The following is a 25,941-nucleotide window of genomic DNA, read 5'->3' as shown; positions in this document are numbered from 1 at the left end:
TTTTAATTGATGATTTTTGGCACCGTAATTATTTTAAAAAATGTGACGTATTATGAGTTGGCATTCCCTGAGCATGTATTACCTGATAAAAATCAGATAATTAGATAATTATTGACCAACTTATTCATTATTAATAGATTTTAAAATTTGTTATACCTTGAAAAAATTCACATTTTCACTTTCATAATTCAGACTTAGCAGTAATTATTATGTACTAATAATTAGAGGGGAGTCTGAGCTACAACCTCCCATTTTCTATTAGACAATTAGCATCTTCTAGTCCCCAGTTTAGAATGCTGGGAAGTGACTGACCTAACCAGGTGCACGTCTATTTACATTTATGCTAGAGAAGCTTACATTAGATACAGGTGAAGTGATAAACTGTACCTTTAGTAATGACATAGATTTGTGGTATGATATGGGACTAGCTATAATTTATAATAAAGATTCTTTGGGAAAATGCTTTTCAAGTTCCAAATAGTCTGAGATAGGACATAACCTAATTATAAATCATGAGCTACATTGTTGTAAATTTTATTAATTTCTGTTAGTAAAAATGTTTTTTTCCTCCCCACCCCATTACCTGATTGATTTATAATTTTCATGGATCTTGTTTGAGCATTGAAATGAGAGTGAGATAAATTTTCCTCAATGTTAGCCTAAGAGTTGATTCAATTGTTTTTATCCATTTTAGGAAATCTACCTTCTTCAATGTATTAACCAATAGTCAGGCTTCAGCAGAAAACTTCCCATTCTGCACTATTGACCCAAATGAGAGCAGAGTACCTGTGCCAGATGAAAGGTTTGATTTTCTTTGCCAGTACCACAAACCAGCAAGGTAAGAAAATCTTTATGCCATTATTTATTTGGTGACCATGTATAAACTGAGTAAATATCTGTAAGTGATATATTTAAAATCATGTAGAACATTTTATTTCCCCAAATTAATGTAGCATTATTGTTTGGGATTGCAAAGCAAAGTAGAGCATGGAGAGGGGTGAAGGATACATCTGGTTGTTAATATTGCAGTTATTTTTTTCCTGGAGAATATGAAGTAGAAGGAATAATTAGTCTGTATTACATGATCTCATTTATGTAAAATTATACATGTATGTATGTAGTCATAGGAAAATGTATGAAATGATTACAAATTAATTGAGTTATCTCTGGGTAATAGAATTTTTAGGTGATTTTTACTTCATTTCTTAAATTCCTCTGTATTTGAAATTATAACAAGCATGTATTATTTATTTAATTAGGAAAAATAAGATATACACATTTATTGTAGAAGGTTCAGACAATATGGAAATGTATAAAAGAGTAAAAGTTACCTGTACTCCTACCTTGGTATAATAAATACTTTGGAAGCATGTTTTTCCATATTTTCACCTGAATGTGTTCATACATACTTACATGTAGGATACTTTTTTACTTGGGGTATTAATATTTTTCTAGATTAAAAAGCATAAAGTAAATCATCATTATTATATGAATGTACACTTTCCCTATTATTTTTTCTTTCCCTAATATTGAGAACTCAGTTTACTTTTAGTTTTTCATTATTATGAATAGATCACAAATTTCTGTCGCCAGCTCTGAATTCTGCTGAACTTTACACATGTATCTAACTGCCTTCTTGATATTGACACTTGGATGACTAAATAGGTGCCTCAGACTTGACATATCCAAAATTGACTGCTTGATTTCACTCTGCCTTATGTCACCTTTATTCTTCCTCAAGGCATTTGTAATTCATTAAACAACACTATTATTTATCCAGTTGCTTAAGTTATAACCCAAGATTTATCGTTGGTTTCTCTTTTTTCCTCTCTCCTACATTCAGTCTATTAGAAGTTCCTAGGAATTCTAACTGCAAAATCATACCAAATTCATTCAATTCTCCAGTTTTCATCCACTAGTTTCAGCATCCCTTGATTTTTTTTTTTGGTTAATTACTATGATGATTGTCACATGGTCATTTTGTAATTCCATCATTTCTTCATTTATTAGTTTGCATTCTACTATAAGGAAGTGCTTTCTTGTCTTCATTTATTCATCCATGTATTTATACATATCAGTGTTACTCAATTGGTTATAATCTGTCATAGTCATTGAGTATAGCTCAAATTATATCCCTCACATTAGTTCCTCAAGGTAACTTTGATGTCCTTTTAAAAACCTTTTTATTTTTAAATAACTTCAAATTTATATAGAAGCTGCAAAATTACACATAGAATGCTTATATATCCTTTATGTAAATTTCTCCAAACCTTTGAGAATAAGTTGCAATCTTGATGCCACATTGCACGTCAGATCTTCAGTTTATATTTACTAAATATAGACACACTCCTGCATAATTACAGTAAACCCATCAAAATCAAGACATTAACATTGATCCAATTTACCATCTAATTCGCAAGTTCCATTTAGATTTCTCCAGTTGTCCCAGTAATGTGCTGTTTGTTTACTCCCTTTATATGTAGCCAATATTTTTTTTTTCTATCCTTACCCAAAGATAAGCCCACTGATTTTAGAGAGGGGAAGAAAGGGAGAAAGAGGGAGAGAAACATCAATGTGAGAGAAAAACATTGATTGGTTGCCTCTTGCACTCATTGACCTAGGATCGAACCTGCAACCTAGGCATGTGCCCTGACTGGCAATAGAACTTGTAGCCTTTCCCATGGAACCATGCTTCAACTAACTGAGCCACACTGGCCAGGGCTGTAGTCAGTCTCTTGACCCTAATGGGTTGTCACCTGATTTAGACGCTGTATTGGGTCCCGGCTACTGTTTTGCCACTTCCTCTTCACAACTTTGTCTCTCCTTGTGTGGGTCCTTGTCGTTGCCAGACTGTGTGGTCATGTGACATTGCTGAAATTTTTCAGAAACATGAAGAGAACGATATTAAAGTTTTTGGATTTCAAATTTGTTGAAATTTTAGGCAGTGAGGGAATTAATTTTTTAAAATTTCCCTTACTTTACCTTTAGTACTGAACATTGACTAAATGTCGTTTTGGATTTTGTGCTGTCGGGTCAAGCAGATAAATAATTGACAATAATTCATAGTACTTTTTTATTGCTACCCCGAACTTCTCTGTTAAGTGTTTTTAGATTTTTCTTTTGATGAAAGGAATAGCCTATTCATCATTTCAATGTGTTCTGTTGAAGAAGAACATACAAATGTTTTTAGTATTCTATGTTCATTATACTGTAGTGATTAAAAAGATTTTTAACCTTATTTTATCTCAAGAAAGTTTTATATGGTCTAAGAACATTATTTTGTTCATATAGTCATGGAATTACTGGTACAGTCATCAAATATCCTTAAATTAGGGCTCAAGTAGTATTCATCTTCTTTTTGTTAAATCTCTTTAACATTTCCTGTAGTAATGGCTTGGTGATGATGAATTCCTTTAGCTTTACTTTGTCTGGGAAGCACTTTATCTGCCCTTCCATTGTAAATGATAGCTTTGCTGGATAGAATACTAGGTTATAGGTCCATGCAAAGTTCTTTTGAGAAATCTGCTGATAGTCTTATGGGAACTCCTTTGTAGGTAACACTCTGCTTCTCTCTTACTGCTTTTAAGATTCTCCGTCTTTAATCTTCAGCATTTTAATTATGATGTGTGTTGGTGTGGTCCTCTTTATATCCAACTTGTTTGGGACTCGCTGTGCTTCTTGGACTTGTATATCTATTACCTTTGCCAAATGAGGGAAGTTTTCTTTCATTGCTATTTCAAGTAAGTTTTCCATTCCTTGCTCTTCCTCTTTTCCTCTGGCATCCCTATGATTTGGATATTGGCATATTTGGAGATGTCCTAGAGGTTCCTAAGCCTCTCCTCATTTTTTTGAATTCTTGTTTCTTCTTTTTGTTCTGAGTGTTTATCTCTTCCGTATGTTCTAAATCAGTGTTTTGAATCCTGGCTTCCTTCCCTTCTTTGTTGATTTCCTGTGGATTATTCTTTATTTCACTTAGTATAACCTTTATTTCTTCCTTTATTTTTTTGCCATACTCAAGGAGTTCTCTGAGCATCCTGATAACCAGTGTATTGAACTCTGCACCTGATAGTTTGCGTATCTCCATTTTGCTTAGTTATTTTCTGGGGTTTTGTTCTGTTCCTTCATTTGGGCCATGTTTCTTTGTCTCACGAATTTGGCAGCCTCCCTGTGTTTTGTTTCTCTGTACTAGGTAGAGCTGCTTTTATTCCCTGTCTTAGTAGTGTGGCTTGTGTAGAAAAGGCACCTGTAAATTGTGTGGAGTGGAGCCTTAGGTAATTGCCAGGGTAGGGCATCCTGCTACACTGCTTTGTGGCTGTGTGGCAAGGGCTCAGAGAGGGGACAGTCCTGGAGAAGGAACAATGCTGCTGCCTGGCTTCTGATGGTTTGTCTGGCGCTCGCCCCCTTTTGAGTCACTTCACCCCTTTCCCGTGTGTGGTTGGCTCCCTGCCAGTGCCTTTCCACTGCTGCCTCCAGTGGTGAATCCTGGAGTGGGTGAGCTTACATATGTTTAAGACCGTGCTGGCCCTCTAGGCGACAAAAATCCAGCAGTTTCTTCTGGTTCCCCAACCCCCACTGGTTTTTATAGCCAGAGATAAGGGGTTAGGGTCATCTGTCTTCCCAGTGCTGGAACCCTGGGCTGTGTGTTCTGGCCTGGGGCTGGGATCTCTCACTCCCTAGTGATCCCTCCTATCCTGCTGCTGCTGCCCTTTTGTGCCATGCCACCTCTCCTCCCATCTGGATGAATGTTTTCTTTAAATCCTTGGTTGTTGGACTTCCATACAGCTCAATTTTCTGATGGTTCTGGGTATTATTAGTTTTGAGATCTGGTTATAATTCTTTCCATAGTTGCTTGAGGAGGTGAAGCGTGTCTGCCTGGGCCTTCATCTTGACTAGAAGTGTATAAGTATACTTTTTATATGTTCTCCACTGCTTTTGTGTGTGTGTGTGCATGTACTAGTCGAAAAGGATAGTAAAATTAATGATATGAGTTTTAATCTTAGAGACACAATAAAGACAGCTTGTCTGCTTTATAACTTTTTCATTTTAATAGGTAAGAAAGTTCTAATTTGGGGGAGAGAAATGGGAGAAAAATGGGACAACTGTAATAAAAAAATAAAATTAAATAAAAAAAAGAAAGTTCTAATGTATTACAATATTATTTCTTATTTATTTTTTTGGTATATTTAATTAAATCATTATTGAGAGTCTTCTAAACATTGTTTTAGAAAAAGAAGGAATTAATTCATGTAAAATTTTTGGGAACTCCATTTATTTAGTAAGTAGATTCTTACGTCTGTTTTATAATAAAATCATCTTTTGTTTTTTCAGCAAAATCCCTGCCTTTCTAAATGTAGTGGATATTGCTGGTCTTGTAAAAGGAGCTCACAATGGACAAGGCCTGGGAAATGCCTTTTTATCTCATATTAGTGCCTGTGATGGAATTTTTCATCTAACACGTAAGTACAGTTGTTTATTTAACTGATTGATTTCATTATGATCAATGTTTTCTTTCCATTATTGCTCAAATAAAATTAGAAATGACTGATTAACATAAGATTTGCTTTGCTTTACAAGATGAGTCATGGATTTATTTGTTAATTATGACATTAATGTCTTTTAGTATAATCTTCATATGAGAGGGCTTATTTCATAATGTGTGTATGCTGTGCTGATATTATGTTCTAATTGAATTTTATCCCCTGTTCTGGATTAGATTCATTGAGAAGTTTCTACGTGGAAGTAATTTTGTTAATTGTACAGGCATTTTGAAATTTTCTTAACTTGTGGAACTTTCCTGCATTCTTCCTTTTCCATGTGTTGAGAAGACAGAATTGATAGAGGAGGGGATTCCATTACTTAAGAGTAGAGTAGGGTGTCCAGGTTCTTTATCAGAGATGAAAAGATTAAGGAGAAATTATACATCAGCTAATCCTTAATGGAGAGAGGGATATAAAGCAAAGAGAGCCCTGGCCAGTGTGACTTGGTTGGAGTGTTGTTCCATACCCCAAAAGGCTGGGGGTTCAAATCCCGGTCAGGGTACGTGCCTGGATTATTGGTTTGATCTCCGGTTGGGGCACATATGAGAGACAGCTGATTGATGGTTCTCTCTCACATCAATGTTTCTCTCCCTCTCTTTCTCCTTCCCTTCCCCCTCTCTAAAAATAAATAAAATCTTAAAAAAAAAAAAAAGAGACTTCAGGCCAAGATGGAGGCGTAGATAGACACGCTGCATCTCCCTCCACCCTCCACAACTTAGAAGGAATACAACTACCTCAAAACTAGAAACAACCAGAAGTTCCAGAAAATCAAACTGCATGGAAGTCCAGCAAACAAAGATATAAAGAAGAAATACTCATCCAGACAGGTAGGAGGGGTGGAGCTAGGGTGGAGAGGACACAGTGTGGTGGCAGAGGCAGGCTGGCAGAAAGCGCAGTCATACGTTTTAAAAAGTCAGAAGGGATACCTGGGGAGCGTTCCCAGCTCCTCACTGGACCTAGCGGCTCACGATCCCAGCACCTGGGAAAATCAAGCCTCATTGCTTCTGACTGTGCAGACCAGTGGGGGCTGGGTTGGAGACAGAAACAGTCTCAGTAGAGTCCGCTTGTTTAAAGGGCCCCCACGGTCCTAGAACGTCCGCAGACCCACCCACTCTGGGAACAACAGCCAGGGTAGCAGCTAGAGGGGCGTCAGTCCGGTGTGGAAGTGGGAGAGGTGCCTGGAACAGGGGCAAGTGCTGGGCAGGCAGCATTGTTCCCTCTCGGACCCCTCCCCCGCATACAGTGCCACAATGTGATGAAACAGGTCATCCTGTACTGACGAATCCCTAAGGCTCTGCCCCTTACAACGTAACAGGAGCAGCAGCTCTTCCTGGGACGTGGAGGCAAACAAACACAGGAGCCTGTCAGAACGAGGAGACAGAGAAGTATGGCCCAAAAGTGGGGGCGGATCAAGGTTCCAGTGGGAGAACTAAGTGATGAGATAGACAACCTAACAGATGCAGAATTCAAAACACTGGTGATAAAGATGCTCACAGGCTTGACAGATATGCTTGAGTATGGCAAACGCATAAGAGAAGAAGTGAAGGCTATGCTAAGTGAAATGAAGGAAAATCCAAACAAAACCAATGGCGAAGGGAAGGAAACTGGGGTTCAAATCAATGATTTGGAACATAAGGAAGAAAAAAAACAGTCAACCAGTGCAGAATGAGGAAGCAAGAATTTTAAAAAATGAGGAAAACTTTACAAATTTTGTGAAGGAGATGGACATACAGGGTTGGGAAGCACGGAGGGTCCCGGGTGAGCTGGACCCAGAGGGGACCACAAGAGAATGCATCATGATTGAGATGTCAAAGGTGAAAGATAAAGAGAGAGTTCGGTGGGCAGCAAGAAAGAGGTGGAGAGTTGCCTACAGGGGGGTGCCTATAGGACTCTGAGCTGATTTCTCAGAGGACACTTTGCAGGCAGGAAGGGACTGGCAAGCAGTATTCAATGTGATGAAAGGCAACCTGCAACCAGGATTACTCTATCCAGCAAAGCTATCATTTAGAATGGAAGGGCAGGTGAAGTGCTTCCCAGACAAGGTAAAGCTAAAGGAGCTCATCGTCACCAAGCATTTATTATATGAAATGTCAGAGGGACTTAAGAAAAAGAAGATCAAAACTATGAACACTAAAACGACAACAAACTCACAACTATCAACAACTGAAATCTAAAAAATAAAAACAAAATCCAACTAAGCAAACCAGAATAGGAACAGAATCACAGGTATTGGGGAATCATTTGGAGCGTTATCAGCTGGGAGGTGGAAGGGGGAGAAATGGGGATATGGTGCAGGGATTAAGAAGCATAATCGGTTGGTACAGAATAGACAGGGGGAAGTTAATAATATTGGGAAGGGTGAAGCCAAAGAACTTATATGCACGGGACATGGACATGAACTAAGGGGGTGGGATTTCTGGAGGGAGGAGGGGTACTGGGCAGAGGGGAGCAAAGGGGAAAAAAATTGGAACTACTGTAACAACATACTCAGTAAAATATACTTAAAAAAAAAGTTGTAGAGATTAAAAGGATAAACTGATTACTATGAAGCTATGAAAATGGAAAATTCCTTAATTCCAAATTATATATTTTTATCTTTGGCAATGAGTTTTTAAACATGAGTGTGAAATAAGAATTTTTATCTTTTGTGTTCTTTTTAAAAAAGTTTTATTTATTTATTTTTAGAGGGAGGGGAAGACAGGGAAAGAAACATCAATGTGTGGTTGCCTCTCGCATGCCCGCAATTGGGGACCCGGTCTGTAACCCAGGCATGTGCCCTGACTGGGAATCGAACGGGCTACCCTTTGGTTCACAGGCTGGCACTCAGTCCACTGAGCCACACCAGCCAGGGCTCTTTCGTATTATTTATTGAAAGATTATTTTTTTCAAATATCTTTAACTCACTAGAAATGCAGTTTGCTTGGTTGTTTATTTACTATTCATTGATTAAGTAGTAAATGCTTTCTGTTCTGGGTGCTGCAGCTATATAGCAGGTAGCAGAATCTAATTTATTCTCTGGTTTTATGAAGTTTCTATTCTAGTGATAGAAATAAACATTAAATAATTATGCTAATAAATGTGTAATTACATTGCTGGTTATTTTTTTTTTTTTAACTTACCGGTGAATTGTTTGTTTATTGCCTATTTCCACATGCTTGAAACTTATTTTAATTCTTTCACTTAATCGTTTTTTATTTTGGTGAGGAAAAAATATATTATTTTGTTTTGATATCTTTTAGTTTCTCTGTTTTTGTTAAGCAAAGGGACAGTATAGTGATGATGTATAGTACTAGAGTTTAAGACACTTTTAAGCTCTCCATTAGAACTTCTGAAAGTTAGGGGAGATAAAAATTATTAAAGGGAAGTTTTGTTTTTTTACTGAACTTTTATTTATTAATGCTATATTTTCTCCATTTAATTTTTTAAAATTAACTTCTCTCCTTGTTTCCTTCCTTGTGTTATTAGATGTATTATAAATGTAGACATTGTCTTAAAAATTTATATTTTAAATGTAAGTATTTTGACAGCTTTGCTTTGGCTTTAAATTTTCAGTTTTACTCTTATTCATTTGATACATTATTTATGGAGGATTTCTTTTAAGTGTGCTAAGTTCTTAGGGATGTAATGGTGAGTAAAAAAAAAATATGACCCTTGCCCTCATGGGGTTCATAATCCAGTGGAAGAAAATTAATTACAGGAGACAATTCCTACGGGCCCTTCTGGGTGACCAGGAGTCTCCACTCCCCCTTCCCTTGCTCCTACGGGCCCTCAAGATGGACCAGGAGTTTCCCTCTTACCTCTAATCCCTTTTCCTCCCTTCCCTCAATAAACCTGGTGTAAAAACCTAAAAAAAAAAAAAAAAAAAAAAAATTAAATAAATGTCACATAAATACTGGATGTCTTCTCCAGTTGTACAAGGAAGAGAGCATGTGCATTTGTGTGCATGTGTGTTGTTACCTTGAGGAAGTAATGGTTATGCCGAGCGATAAATGTTGAGGGGAAGCTAATAAGTTAATGGAATGGGGGAAGGAGAGATTGATTATTTAGAGTAAATAGCTTGTTTCAAGCTCTGTTGCATTGAAATGACTGTGAGTGTGGATAGAATGAGTGATGAGAAGTAGGAGTGATGAAAAAGAGCCTGAGGAAGTAGTTGGGGATTCACCATGTCCACAATATTAAGGATTTCGTTTTCTCATGGCTTACACATGAAGGGTTTTAAGTGGAGACTTGGGGTAGGGAGAGAGATTAAACTGTTCCAGGGATTATTTTGTAGTTATTCAACAGAGCTGCATTTTTAATGTTTTAAGAAATCAAAATGGCATTAGGCGCCAAGAGTTTGAAATTTCGTTGGTTATCAAATGTTTTTTTCGAGATACTGTTAATGATGGATGAAGTTTAAGCATGAAAAATGTCAAATACTTATTTTATAAAAGCACCTATACACATTACTTAATTTGTCCCTTAAATAACACTTTTTTTCCTTGTGGGGTTTGTTGCCTAATGTTTAGATATTTCAGACCCTTCCCCCATTAGTCATTTAGAATTCTCTTTCAAATTTTATTTTCAGTGGTTTTCTTGTTTTAAAAATATGCTAATAAGGACATGAGAGGTGCTAGAAGTAATGAAAGATTATCTTGTTCCCATGTTTGGAGATCTGAAGTTACAGCTTTTAAAGTATATTATCAAATTTACTCTATAGAACAGAAATTCTTTATGAATTTTCTCTATGAATTTTCCTTTTCTTTGGCTTTCAGTTTTTCTTGCTGGACCATGCCATAGAGAAGGAAAACTAACAGTTTCTAGTATTTGAAAAAAACACTACAAATTAACATTATAAAAATATTTAATAGATGAACTGCTTTTGAAAACAAAATAGATATTCATTATACTTTGTATATATTACTTTTATGAAAGATTTTATTATGAACACTTATTTTTAAAAGCTAAGTACCATGTTTGTTTATTTTTAAAGTTTTTTTGAAGTTAATTATCCATATTTCCTTAACAGATTAGTTATTTATATAACCTGAGGTAGCTTTTTAAATTTTTTATTTTATTCTTGTTTATTCTATTACAGTTGTCCCAATTTTTACCCCTTTGCCCTTCTTCTCACCCACCTGCCGCTCCCACAGTCCATTCCCACACTGTTGTTGATGTCCATTGGTCATTCACACATGTCCTATAGCTTTTTAAAATTAAAAAAATAAGCCATTATTTACTTTGACACAGAAATGCAAAAATCATGTTCAAGGTGTGCTTTTCAAAATGGCCCCTCAAAAATTAGTTACTGTTTAAATAGTATTAAAAATAATAATGAAAAGAGAAAAAAATCAGAATGATGTTATCGTAATTCAGCTATTTTATTTTTCTGCATTTCAGTCTGATGCTTAGAGTAAAGTGGAATGAGTGTGGGTTTAGGAATCAAACCTGAGTGTGAATATCAGTTCTCACTTTCTAGCTATATAGGTGAAAAACTAACACTATACCTTTGAACCTCTTGTTTTCTCATGTAAAATGGGGATTGTAATACCATACTTAAGGAATTATTTGGAGTCTTAGTAAGAGGTCATTCTATGTCTGTATGTACAAGGTCTGTCCAGAAGGTATCCAGCCATGTAATATGAAAAATAGAGACTTTTATTGAAGAAGATATAATAGACATTGTACATAGGACAATGACACCTCAGTCCACTTCAGAGTAGGCACCTTGGACCTCGTACAGTTCTCCCAGTCACCTTCAGCTGCCCTGTCACGTTTTCCTGAATCTCATTGTTGGTCTGAAATCTCTTCCCTTTCAAAGGTGATTTTAGTTTTGGGAAAAGCCAGACGTCACAGGGCACCAAATCTGGGCAGTAAGGGGGCTGAGTCACCTAGGTAATTGATGTTTCACCAAAAAACATGATGCATGAGTGGGTGCATTGTTGTGATGAAGCTGCCAATCACCAGTTGCCCATAGCTGTGGCCTTCTGAGTTATCTGAATAGTTTCTGTGGAGAAATGTTCAAGCTTAATGCAAAATGTGATGCAGATTCATTGCTCTAGTCACTCAGTCATTTTGAATGTGATGGCCACACAGTACAGATGCCCACTCAATGGGGTCTACCTCCCCCAGTGACTAGTACAGTGAAATCATCAGTTCATGCATGCACATTCCAGTCCACTCTCCTTGGCTGCCAGGTTACATCGATGTCGCACAAACCATTCTTGTTATATTAACAATGATTGTACTTTTTCCAGACAGACCTTGTATAGACTATTATTGTTAATGCTACTCCATTGTTTATTTTTGTGAATATAGATTTTTCATTTCAACTTTAACTTAGAATTTTTTTATTGTGGTTATATTTACATAGCCTAAAACTTAATCATTTTAACTGTTTTTAAGTGTACAGTTCAGTGGCATTAAGTACATTAATGCATTGTGCAACCATTGCCACCAGCCATTCTCAGAACTTTTTCATCCTCCCAAACAGAAACTCCATATCCGTTAAAAAATAACTCCCAATTCTTCCTACCCTCAGCCCCTGGCAGCCACTATTCTGTTTTCTGTCTTGAATTTGACTACTCTAGGTACCTCATATAAGTGGAATCATGCAGTATTTGTCCTTTTGTGAATGTCTTATTTTATGCTGTATTGTTTTCTAAACTACTGCATCATTTTCCATAGTATGAAAGTACTAGAGTTTATTGAACTACTTCCTGTTTGTGGGCATTTATTTATTTCCTTAGGTTTATTGAGATAATAATTGCCATATAACATTGTATAAGTTTAAGATGTACGCTTCGATGATTTGTACATTAAGAAATGATTAACACCATAAGGTTAGTTAACACATCTATCACCTCTCATAATTACAATTAACATTTTTGTATGTGTGTGGTGAGAACATTTAAGACTTACTCTTTCAGTAGCTTTCAAGTATGCAATACAGTATTGTTAACTATAGTCACCTTACTGTATGTTAGATTCCCCAGAACTTATTTTATAACTGAAAGTTTGTACCCTCTGACCAGCCTCTCCCCATTTATTTCATCCAGCCCCTGGCAGCCACTATTCTACTCTCTGCTTCTGTGAGTTTGGCTTTTTTCAATTCCACATATAAGTGAGATCAGTAGTATTTGTTTTTATTTGTCTGACTTATTGCAATTAGCGTGATGTATGGACATTTATTATTTCTGACTTTTTTATTACAAAGAATGTTACTATTGGACATTCTTACAGAGGCTTCTTTTTGGTGCATGTCTGGGTACTTCTCTAAGAGATATTCCCAGAAATTGAATTACTAGGATAAAGGGTGTATACCTTTAGAATTCTATCAGGTATATCTGAGCCCCCCATCCCCATGGGGATATTAATGTTTTAAATTTTTATTTTTTGAATAATTTTAGATAGGTCATAAATTGGAAAAGATAAAACATTTACGTGGTTACAAAAGAAAATTGATATAACATTGGGGTATACATTGTGAAATCTTATTCTTACCCACATTTAGAGTCTTCTGTTTTGCCTTTATAAGTTATGGCATTTATTAGTTTCTTGGGTTATTTTTTAGAGCAAGGGTTGGGAAACTCTTTAGTGGGGCAAATAGTAAATATTTTGCTCTGTTGCATGTTCTTCTGTGTGTGTGTGTGTTTGTTTGTTTGCAACCCGTTAAAAATGTAAGCATCATTCTTACCTTTAGGCTCATACAAACATAGGGCAAAAGCCTTAGTTTGCTGATCCTTGACCTAGAGTTTCTTTATGCAGTACAGGCACATGGGAATATATTGTGTCATCTTTATTGAAAATATTTTTATCAGTATTTTCCTTTGATATCTATCTTATATACTTTTGTGCTTAGAAAGTTCTTATCCTTCCATGGTCAGGTAAATATTCACAACTGTTTAATTTTATTTTTCTTAAGATATAAAATTATAGTAAAGTGCATAAAACTTGCACATCTGAAGTGTACAACTGAATGCATTTGTATACATGTGTATACTTGTATAATCACCATGTAGATAATGATACAGGACATTTCTGTCACTCTTCTTAATCAGTCCCCTACTCAGGAATCACTTCTGACTTACGTTGTTATTAATTAGTTTTGCTTATTGTCAAACTTCATATAAACATAGTCATATTCTTTTATACTCTCTTCCTTTCTCTTGACATAATGGCTGTGAGAGTCATCCCTGTTGTGTATGCTGGTATCAATAATTGATAATTTTGTTAAATTAGAAATTTGGATTTTATTCATTTTATAGCTGATATGCAGGATTATGTTACTTAGTTAACAGAGTTGATGCTCTAGCAACTACATATCAACACTGTGGATGGATTTGAGTGGGAAGAAGTTTGGGGCAAAAGAACAGGTGGTTTTTGTAGCATTTCATGGACGAAATAATGAGGCCTGGATTTCAGGAAACTGTCTTTGGCAGTGGAAGGGAAAAGCAAACTTGAAACTTTTTAAAGAAGGGAGAGTCCTTAATGATAGTCTTTTGTTACATCTAGAAACAGAATTCTCCTCAAATAAGGCTATTTACCAAATATTTAATACAGAATGGGGAAATAGCAACTGTATTATGGGACGCAAATTCTTTTAAAATTTATACATGCAGTAATATCTGATGACAGGTGTTTTATTTAGAAAAATGGTTTTTTTCTCTAGGATTTAATGGATCAATGTGACTTTTTTTTTTAAATCAATTTTTAGAAGCAATATAACTTCCTATTGTTAGATCTTTAAAGCTTCTAACATGATGGGCTATTGATTTCACTGAATCCTTAGTTTTTGAAAGTTGTTGGAAATTTTGAAGTGGTTTTTCAACAGGAATCTAAGGCATTTGTGTGTTATCTGAAGGACAGCACCTTTGGCAGTTTCACTGCACCTACTGTCAAGCTATTTATAGATAAAACTTGTTAAAAGTTTCTCAACAGGTACTTAGAGATATGACCTTGTAGGCTGGAAATAAGAGTTCTGCTTTCTGAGCTATGGGTCAGTTTTTTTACCAATTTAGAAACATGTAGGACGATAAGATTTACAGAACTGTTCATTATCAAGGATATAATTGCATAAAGTTGTAGAAAACAAAATTTCAAATACAATTTTATTATTTTCAGCTAAATTGGTGTGTGCATGCACATACGTGTGTATGTGTGGTATGTTGGTGGTAATGGTGGGATATGAGATATACTGCCCTGTTCTTTCCTGAATTCTGTTCTCTAGTTGGCTTTTTAAAGTTAAATTTTCTATCTGTGGATTTATTTTGAAATTTTTGTGTGAACTTAAGTTGTGTTTATTATTTTGCTATGCTGACTTCTGAAAGGAATTTTAACTGTCTTACCATAAAAAATAATAGGAAAATGATGAAGGGAAATTAATGAAGAATGAGAATTAAAGGGAGTGGGGTGGATGGATGGTCAGAATCCTAAGTGCATGGTAACACAGAACTCATACCATATAAAAGATTAAAACTGAGAATAAATCTTATTGCTGACCATCGTTGCAGCCAAGGCAAAGAGAAAAAAGTATGGGTTATCTGATTTCATATATATTCAATATATGCGTATACCAGAAGAGATAACCCTTCCTAGCTCAGAATTGAAACCTATTGCATTTTTCTTGGAGAGAGCTGAGGCACAGCTCAGTGTGTAGTGTTTTCTGTTAGTTTGCAGTAATTTGGAAGCAATCTTTTACCCCTCTTATAACACTTAAGAAAAATAGAGGGCATGGAGTTTTTTTGTTTTTTTTTTTCCTGAAGCATTTACCTCTGTTTTTATAGTAGCATAGATTTGTAACTCCAGTTTATATAAGGGATAAAATGTAGGAAATCTAGATGACTATAGAGTTTGCATTTTTTTTTTAAATTGATTTTTGAGAAAGGGTGGGGGGAGAGAGAGTGGAAGAAGGAAGGAAGGAAGGAAGAAAAGAAAACATTGCTGTTATACTTACTTATGCTTTCATTGATTGTTTTCTGTATGTGTCCTGACTGGGGATTGAACCCACAACCTTGGCATATCGGGGTGCTGCTTTAACCAACTGAGCGCCCCAGTTAGAGCTGAGTTAGCATATTTTTAAGCTCCTTTTTCTGAGTATGAACAGGTTTTGGCAGTTGTGCTGTTGTTGAAACAAAGTGGGGGTTTGGCTGCAGACTGCTACTGATAGGCAAATTCTTAAAGCAGAGGTTGGTGAGAAAAGAAAGAGGTTTTATTATATGCTGCACAGTCTCGGAGAATGGTAGACTCTTGTCTCAAAGCCCATCCCCTCCTGCAACGCCCCACCACCCCCCAAAAAACCCAGCTTCCTTCAGCCAGACCAAAATCAAAGGCAGCGGTCAGAGATCCTTCTCCAGTTTTAAGTACTGTCCGTTGGGAACCACAGCTGGCTTCTGGGTGGTCATCCAGGCAGCTCGGCTTTTCTCCCGTCTACTGTCAGGACTCAGGCCACCTCCTCAGAGCTGTGTGTGGGGCTAGTGCTGCTGTTGGCCATGTGGCTTCCAGGGCCAGGAGGTCCTGCCAACGCACTGGCTATGTTTGTGAGGTAGGTAAAGGGTTTCCCTTCCTTCCCGTAGGATTATATATATTTTGGCTGTGGGAGGGGCCAGGTGCTTTCTCAAAATGTCCAAATTACTTCCCAAACTTTCCTGTGCTCTGGGAGTGTCCATCTCCCAACCAGTCCCTTCTTTTCCCCAGGTTAAACTGACAGGTTCTTCCAGGCCCACACCCTCCCTGCGGCAGTTCTGACCTCCTTGGCCATGTGCCTGTCTTCCCCTGGTCCCACCCCCAATCAGGTATCTGAAGGGGGTAAGAAGGCGTTTCCCATCCATTATTTTGCTAGCCCTGCTCTGTCACCAGGAATAGGATGTTCCACATGTGTGGGAGTGGTGCGGAGCATTGGCAAGGCCTAACTTGGTTACCTGGACACCTTGGTTCTGCCTACTGCCTCTGGTGGTTGGTGATCTCTGGTAGCCCCTCCTGTTCCCTGAGGTCTGGCCAGGCTATCGGTAGCAGTGGCACAGCAATAGTCACATTAGCTGTGTGTGAATTGTTAGCATTTTATTTTGATTTCTAGAAGAAGGGGGATGATTATTAGCAGCTGTCTTGGATGGGGGGGACGGGGAGAGGGAGGCTCCCTCCCTTAGGGAGTATGGAGGGAAGGGGCAGCCTTGTTTGTCACTGTATTTTTTGTTTTGTCTCAGTTGAGTAGGCATGGGATAGGGGAGGGAGGGGGTCATCCACTCTCTCCAGTACTCTTCCTCCAATCCCTCAAATGACGCATCTAGTCCTCCCCTGCCGTCCTCAGAGGGGAAGGAGCCACTGAGTATGTCCCACCTCTAAGCAGGGAGCAATAGGCTTCTGGTCCCCCAGTGGAAGTAGAGGGTATTCATCTCCCAATATCCCCTCTGGTCTAGTTCTCATAGAAGGAAGGGGAGAGCAGCCAGAATCCTCCGCTGTATTTCACTTAGACATATGGAGGCTCTGGGCCCAGGGTGAGGCCAAGAGCATGGTCCCATGAGTCTGGACCCAGCTCTGGCTTTGTTGCCTTTCCCTGTGGCAAGTTCCAGAAGTGTCAGTACCACCTCTTTTCCCACTTTCTTCTGGATTCTGGGGCTCTCCATACTGTTTCCTTCACTCTAGCTGCCACTGGAAGGGAATTACATCAGGAGCCAAGGAAAGGTGTGGAGAAGATGGATGTCTCACCCCAACTGTAATGCCTTTTTTTCCTCCATTTGAATCAAGTATGATACTGATCAATAAAGAGACTTTTCAGCCTGAAAAAATAAAGTTAAGTACTGTGGTTGATTCTAATATATTATTCTATTTAATCTTAACATTCTGTAGGGTTGGTGTTATCCCAGTTATATAGATGAGGATGTTAAGAGGAAGGGTTAAGTAGTTTCCCTAGGGTATAGCTAGTAAATTGGCTATCTTTGTTCTTTAAAGTTCTTTCTCTTTCCAGCCTTTCCATTGTACCACACTGCTTTGTACATTTTTAGATCTGAATCTTTAGCATGTTTAATATCCGTGCGTGTTTGTGTGTGTGTGCTTGTGAGAGAGAGAGAGAGAGAGAATTAAAATGCTTGGTGTACATGTTTTTTCAGAGAATATTTGCTCTACACAGCAGTGACCTATCACATATTTATTGAGTAGTTACTGTGTGTCAGCACTTAGCAGTGCTTTATGTGAGGAATTCCAGAAGTGGGTAGAGAGAGGTTAGGAAATTTGCTTAAGGTTACACAGCTGGTAGATAGTATAGTTAGGTGTAGTATTCATTATGGCCAGCCTGACTCCAAAACCTGCACTGTCAGCCTCTGTACCAGTGATGACCAACAAAAATTAATGTGAGCCATAAATGTGAGTTACATGTGTGTGCTAGGTACATTTAAAAAGAAAAAGTAAAAGGAAGAGGTGAAATGAATTTTAATAACATACTTAACCTAACAAATACTATGGCAACATTTAGTCAGTATGAAAAATTATTGATATATTATTGGTAACATGTCTTTGAAATCTGGTGTGTAATTTACACTGAGAGCAGATCTCCATTTGGACTAACCACATTTCAAGTACCTAACAGCCACACGTGGCTAGTGGCTTATAGTATTGGACAGCTCAACTCTACATTATACTCATAGAAAGAAATTTGAAGAAGATATATCCAATTGTTGATGGAATTTTGGAGAATGAAATTGGGGTGGAAGAAGAAATACATGACTTTTTACATTAGACTCTTGACTTTTCTTTTTAAGTGAATATGTATTCTGATTTTTAAGCATGAGAAAATTTCTAATTTAAATACCAATGTAATGTATGTTACAAATGATTCAAATAAAATTCTCAATAGTTGTGCATTGAAACAATGAGGAGATGGCTTTGGCTTAGAATCTTGTGATTCATCTGTTTTCAGTAACCTATTTCTATCTCTGCAAAATGTTTGATTTTTAAGTTGGGGTAATCAGGATGGTTCTGCTAGGATGACTTAGTGAATTTGAGTTTACTTTCACATATGAAGGGGGATCCTCCAAAAACCAGTAATTATCTACTGGAAGGTGGGCCCTTTGGCTTCCCCTGCTAGGTGAATATTCTAGGAACCCATTTATATCAGTATAAAAGTGAGACTGTTTGCCTTCAGTGAATTTTTTTGAATTTATATGAGTTTATTTTTTGGATTGTATTTTATTGATTATGCTATTACAGTTTTCTCAATATTTTCCTCTTTGCTCCCTCCACTCAGGACTCCCCACTCCTCAGGCAGTCCCTACTCCATTGGTTATGTCCATGGGTCATGTGTATAAGTTCTTCAGCAACTCCATTTCCTACACTGTACTTTATATCCCCATGGCTATTCCATAACTACCTATTTGTACTTTTTAGTCCTCTCACCTCTTCACCCATTCCCCCATATCTCCCTCCCATCTGCAACGATCAAAATGCTCTCTGTATCCATGATTGTATCTCTGTTCTTGTTTGCTTAGTTTGTTTCTTAGATTCAGTTGTTGATAGATAGTATTTATTGCCATTTTACTGTTTATAGTTTTGATCTACTTTTTCTTAAATAAGTCCCTTTAACACTTCATAGAGTAATGGTCTGGTGATGATGAACTACTTTAGTTTTTTCTTGTCTGGGAAGCTCTGTATCTGCCCTTTTATTCTAAATGATAGCTTTTCTGGGTAGAGCAATCTTGACTGTAGGTCCCTCTTTTTCATGACTTTGAATATTTCTTGCCATTCCCTTCTAGCCTGCAAAGTTTCTTTTGACAATCTTATGGATACTCCCCTGTAGGTAACTAACTTCATTTCTTTTGCTGCTTTTAAGATTCTCTCTTTATCTTTAACCTTTGGCATTTTAATTGTGATGTGTCTTGGAGTGGGCCTCTTTGCATCCATCTTGTTTGGGACTCTCTGTGCTTTCTGGAACTGCATGTCTATTTCCTTCACCAAATTAGGGAAGTTTTCTTTTGTTATTTTTTCAAATAGATTTCCAACTTCTTGCTCTTTGTCTTCTCCTTCTGACACCCCTATGATGTGAAGGTTGGAATGCTTGAAGTTGTCCCAGAGGCTGCTTCCAATATTTTCATTTTTTTGGATTCCTTTTGCTTCTTGTCCTGATTATTTGTTTGTTTGTTTGTTTTCTTGCTGTCTTATGTTCCAAATCATTGATTTGATTCTTGGCTTCATCCACTCTACTGTTTTTTTCCTGTAAATTGTTCTTTATTTCAATTAGTGTATCCTTCATATTTTACTGGATCTTTTTTATGCTGTTGAGATCCTCAGTAAGTTCCTTGAGCATCCTTATAACCAGTATTTGGAACTCTGCATCTGATAGATTACTTATCTCCCTTTTGTTTAGTTTTTTTTTCTGGAGTTTTGGTTTGTTCTTTCATTTGGGCCATGTTTCTTTGTCTCCTCATTTTGACAGCCTCCCTGTGTTTGTTTCTATGTATTAGGTAGAGCTACTGTGACTTCCTTTCTTGTCAGCATGGTCTATTGTAGTAGGTGTCCTGTAGGGTCCAGTGGCACAGCCTCCACTATCACTCAAGCTAGGTACTTGAGATGTGCCCTCTTTGTGGGCTGAATACACCCTCCTCTTGTAATTGAGCCTTGATTGCTGTTGGCAGGTCAATAGGAGGGATTTACCCAGGGCAATCAGCTCCAAAGACTGGCTGTGACCACTGACCACCAACCTCTATCCTTGATGGGGGATCAGCTATGCAGGGACAGGGTGCTGGTGCTCTGATGTGGTCTGTAGTTGTCTACTTGGTGTGCAGGCTCTGGGGTTTCTCGGGTGATGCAAGCCAATGTCAGCCTCCACCTATGTTCTGTCTGGGGCCACCCTTCATGAGCTATAAAGCAATCTGAAATGGCTATTACTTTTGCTGGGCTTGGAGATTCCCATGTGAAGCCAAGCTGTGAATCTAGCCTGGCTACTGCTAGTGCTGGGCTTGGGGCCACTTAGCAAGTGGTACAGGACCTGAGGCCAGCTTACTGAGGCTAGCTGTTAGCTTATTTGATAGGATTTAGGAAGTTGTGGGGCATGTGCCAAGACCAGACATTCATATGGAAAAGCTACTGTTAACAGCTTGGGTGGGCCCATAATTTGGGTGGGGCAGAGTCTTTGGGGATCTCCAGGGCAGGGCAAACAATGTTAGCCAGGTTGATGGAGTCTCAGATATGGCTCCTGTGTGCAGGCTTTGTGGGGAGAGTGCTCAGAAAAGGGACAATGGCCTTTGCCCACCTTTCTGTCTGTGAGAAAGCTGTTCCCCAGATCCCGCCTTGATTCCAAACACTTCAGTTCCTCCCCGTATGTCACTGATACCTTTCAAGCTGCTACCCTAGTGCTGAAGCTCAGAGGAACTGAGTCTGAGTAAGTCTTTGTGTGGGTTCTTTAATGGGAACTGCTTGGGACTGCAGAAGTTTCTTCCACTGACTCAATGCCAGCTGATTTTTGCAGCCTGAAGTTATGGAGGCTTATATTCCTGGCACTGGAACCCTGGACTGGGGGGCCTGGTATTGTTCTGAGACTCTTCGTTCCCTAGATATCCCTTCTGAAATTTTAGCCACCACATGTAGATGTGGGCCTAGCCTGTTCTGCATCTCTGTTCCTCCTACCATTCTGGATGGATATAGTTTCTTTAAATCCATAGTTGTCAGGCTTTCATTTTACTTGATTTTTGATGGTTCTGAGTTATGGTTCATATTTTACTTGTAATTTTGATGTGGTTGTGCTTGGAGGCGAGACATGTGTATCTATTCTGCCATCTTGACCAGAAGTCTCAGAGAAGTCTTTTATGAGTTTATTTGAGCCAAACTGGGAGTGAATTTTTTTTGAAGACTTTTTCAATGCGTTTGTTCATGATGGTTGATTTACGAGCACACCTGCCCACATCACGCTGAGTGTGCAGCAGTTTTTGACCAAAGAAACACTGTGATCACTCACCCCTGTGCCCCACTCTCACTATTAACCCATTCTTATTCTGAGCAGCATTTTTATTGTTTCCCTGGATGAAAAAAGTTCCAAAGGGAAACGTTTTGCTGATGTGGAAGAGGTGAAACAAAAAAATGGCAGAAACTCTAAAAGGCAACAAAATCAACAAGTTAAAAAACTGTTTTTGAACCGTCTTAAAAAACGTCTCTATAGATGTATTGTGTTAAATGGAGAGTACTTTGAAGGTCACTGAAATTTAAACATGTAAGAATAAATACACGATTTTTTATAAATAAATTTCAGGTTTTTTTGGGGTCCCCTCTTGTAAGTAAATTAGTGGGTTCTGTTGTTAAAGAAGTTACTTCCTAGATTGCTCCACAGCATTGTGTTTGTGTGACCTGATACTTGCATTTCTAAGGTATTTTAGAGAGCAGGAATGCACATGCGTGCGTGTGTGTGTGTGTGTGTGTGTGTGTGTCTTGAAGGGAGGAGGGAGGACTGCAGGGAAGGCAAGATTGCCTTTATAGCTCTTTGTCCTAATAACTAATTCCTTTTTGTGCAATTATGTCTTACTCATTCTATCTATTCTTGTTGAGGGGGTATTATCCAGCTTCCTCTTTTTACCCTGGGAGCTAGACTGAAGGAGCCTTATCTTTGACCTTGCTAGAATGAACCAGAATTTGGCCACCCAGCCTAAGCTGGACTTTGAAAGATGAAAAGACTGAGGGAACTTCATTGAGAATTCAGTACAGGTATCCCCCGTATAACACGGTACTTCTATAACACAGTTTCGCTCTAACACTGTTAGAAAATTGGGGGAACCCCCATATAACATGGTACTTCTATAACATGGTTTCGCTCTAACATGATATGACTGTAGAAGATATCCAAGAAGTGCTGGTAGAAGAAGAAACTCATGAAGGAATTTTGGTGGAAATGGCATCTGGAATGTGCCACGATAACTTAGGGGATGATAGCACTGATGAAAATGAAGAAGTTAAACAGTTTACTCTAAAAAGCATAAAAAAAGGCCTAGACTTAGCTGAATAGTCATATTTCTTAAATGAAGATCCTTGAACTGAAAGAGAGAACTTGAACTGATAGAACTTCAGAAGTGCTTAGCACTGTATAATGAAATTTATAAAGATCTCTCAGCTAAAAACAAGCAATCGAAAATAACAGATATTTTGCAAAAAGTAGAGCATAGAAGTCAAGACAATGCTGAAGAAAGATCAGAGGATGAGGATATCTTGTTAAAAAGAAAACGCATTTGGTTAATGGAGCGCAGTAGTGGTGACGGAGAAAACATTACTTAATTCATATTAATATGTAATACTTTTGATGAAAATTGCTTTATAAAGATATTTTTCTTAATTATAAAAATATAATAGTATGTTTTTTTAATTTTTGGAACCTAATCCCCCTTTTTGTACTAGTTCTTTGTTTCATATAACACGGATTCGCATAACATGGCATTTGTTAGGAACATAACAACCGTGTTATATGGGGGTTACCTGTATTTCATTTATTTGGACCCCCCCCCCCAAGAGTAAGAATGATATGATTATAGGGGAAAAAGCACACACAGCCTTTTAAATTGTTCTGAGCAATTTTATTGTCTTGATACCAATTGTATTGATATGCACAATGCAAAGTCACCTAAACAGAATTCCTGTGTCGATTTGTCAGAGCAAAGGGAAACCCTTGCGAGTGATTCTAGCCCTGTGTTGTTTAAAAATGAGTCAGTAGCCATCTTACTTGATATGAAAAACTTACCTTATGCTAGATTGAACTATGTGCAATTAGGGTACAAAAACTTGTGCTTAAGGAAAAAAGTGTCATTCCATAGTACATATAAAATTGCAATTATGTGTTTACATCCCTTCTTTTCATACCTATGAGTAGATAGTTTAGTTGTTACCAGATTTCACTCTACCTTTTGATTATAAATGGCCAAGCAGGTGTAGTTACTTTAAAAATATTCATTATATTTAAAAATTGCTAAATGATATAGGCTTATTACAAACAAAATAGGAAATAATTCGGTTTTCACAGTAAAATTTCAGGCTTTTCCCTTGCTCCCAGTCTCCAGAAGTAAATGTTTTTCTTTTTTTAATTAGAAAGGATATATGCTTATTTTCTTTTCCTGATTACATAGAAGAGTTTAGTTGCTATTTGAATTTACTTTTCAATTTTTATTTTCCTAAAAAACAAAAAGTAGAGCATTTCAGTTTTTGGAATAACTGTTAATAGTACTGTTTGATTTTGATGTCATTTCTTTTTATTTTGAAATCTCTGTCCAGTTTTATAATTCTTAGAAAATACTTCTATCTCTCCCTGAGCCCTGCAATATCATATGAAGCTGTTCACTGATTTTGCTTATATCTCGACCTTCACCCTTTTTAAATTGGGCAGACAAGTTCTTACCAAGATAGAACTAAGATAGCCTCCGTAGATGACTTATGTGCAGATGGTTAGAATTTTTGGCCAAGATAATAAAAGCCCTTATTCCTTCTTCTTTGTTATTAATGACAGATGCGTCTTCATTCTGTTTTATATTACTGTCCCTCTGTATCTGTTTGAATTATTGTCTAAATTGCTTAGAGCTTTAACAGTAAGATTCCAGAGAGCTTCTTTAGTTTTGTTGCCTGTTTTTGCTAAAAAGAAATGAAGGTAGCACTGGTGGAAGAAATAGGTTTTAAGTTGCCTTTCTAGTTTATATGGAATTATAGCCCTCAAGGCACTACAACTTTATTGAACTGCTAAATGAGAAGGTAAAAATACCTTCATTTAATTGCCACCCCCCTTAGGTTAAGTTGGGTGTTTATATGTTTTGTAAATCACCTTTAATTGCCACAAACATAAATTACTGTTTTCAAGAACCCACCTCCCCTTTCTCATAAACACGTTATTTAAAAGTTTAAAATGAGTCACAGGTTTTCGCATAGACACAAATTGCCAATATAAAGCTGTCTTTGATTGTATCCTAAAATAATGGAGTTTTTTTCCCTTTGGGTCCTGTAATTTTCTTTTTCAGCAGTATTTATTAAATTAACCTAGTTTGGATTGCAGTAAACAATCTGACCAAAAAACATGTTTTCTTTGTTTCTTCATACAAATTCAATGGGTTAAGTAATTATGCAGTAGTTCTCATCTACATATACAAAGCATTCTAATAACCAACTCTGTTTACTGTGGAAAATGTTGCAGCAATAGGAAACAGTTTCTTCTCTACTTTGCATTGTAATAATGTATGAAGCTATTTAATATGCTAGCTAGTTACAATTTATTTTATTTTAATTTATTTGTTTGTTTGCTTGTTTATTTATTTTTAGAGAGAGGGGAAAGGAGACAGAGAGGGAGAGAAACATCACTGTGTGGTTGCCTCTCACTTGCGCCCCCAACTGGGGATCTGGCGTGCAACCTAGTCATGTGCCCTGACTGGGAATCGAACCAGCGGCACTTGGCTCGCAAGCCGTCGCTCAATCCACTGAGCCACAGCAGCCAGGGCTTAGCTAGTTACAATTTAATTGCTTGAACATATCCTCATATTCATAGTGGTCTTATATCTACTTTAGGTGTAGGATGCATTCTCATTTTTTTCCTCAAATGTCTTTTCTGACATGTTTTAGAGGTCTCCTTTCCTGTCTTTGCTCAAAATAGCAACTATATGGATTCTTTTTAAAAGTCTTCTCTCACCAGTGAATTGAAATTATTCAGGGATGTGAGGCCAGCTTCTCAGGCCCTGGAGAGTCTCTTGATCTCTTCAGGCATCAAATATTTAAACTTTATTTTTCTTAGGTGTCAAAACACTGTCACTATGTTGAGTTAAAAATGTAAGTATTGAGACAATTTTGGTGTTGAAAACCAATACATTCATTGTTAACTTGCATGGATGAAATCAGATGAGCTCTTGTGTTTTAGTACAATGAGCCTTCAATTTCTTTGTAACTTATCTTTTTCCAAATTTGACACTGACACCCTTAAACCACCCATTGTATCCTAGATACAGTTTTCACACATCAGTGACTTATAATTTTGAACTTATGGGTTGGTAGTGTCACCTGCCAGCCCAGGCATTTGAAGGAAAGGCAGAGCTTCTTCTAAGGGCTACAGGCTGTGTAGTAGCACTGGTCCTTTAGAACCATTAGTTTCGTCTTCTCTGAATTGCTGAAGTCAAGGTGTCCCCTCAGAACTCCTTGACTGGCCCTGAGTCTTGAATTTGCTTGTCCAAATCTGTGATGTCCTCTTCCTGGTTCATCTTCTCCACTCCAAATTTCCACTCTAAATCTGTCTTTGCTATCCTTGCTCCCTCTGGATGGAGGAAGGAGCACTGCCTGGCTCGCCTGGGCTTGAGTGACACAGCTCGTGCCATAGTACTTAAATCCATTGTGCCACCAGACCTTTAGATATTTTGTATTTTGCATAGGTAAGGAGAGGTGGTTTTATTCCTCCTCCCTGGAACATGAGATGAAAGGGACAACTGTATCCACCTTC

General features: G+C 37.6%; 1 protein-coding gene across 1 annotated transcript in view; it reads left to right on the top strand.

Moving 5' to 3' along the window:
• Nucleotides 1-25,941, top strand: part of OLA1 (Obg like ATPase 1) — a 185,824-nt gene that overhangs the window by 13,159 nt on the left and 146,724 nt on the right. The window contains exons 3-4 of the mRNA XM_090267937.1: nucleotides 695-838; nucleotides 5,329-5,456. Coding sequence (XP_090124063.1) covers nucleotides 695-838; nucleotides 5,329-5,456 — 272 coding nt within the window. The remainder of the gene's footprint in view (nucleotides 1-694; nucleotides 839-5,328; nucleotides 5,457-25,941) is intronic.

The sequence above is a fragment of the Furipterus horrens genome, unplaced genomic scaffold, assembly GCF_987537825.1.
Source record: "Furipterus horrens unplaced genomic scaffold, mFurHor1.1.pri manual_scaffold_1, whole genome shotgun sequence".
In the NCBI taxonomy this organism is placed as follows: Eukaryota; Metazoa; Chordata; class Mammalia; order Chiroptera; family Furipteridae; genus Furipterus; species Furipterus horrens.
This window is presented reverse-complemented; position numbering and strand designations above follow the sequence as displayed.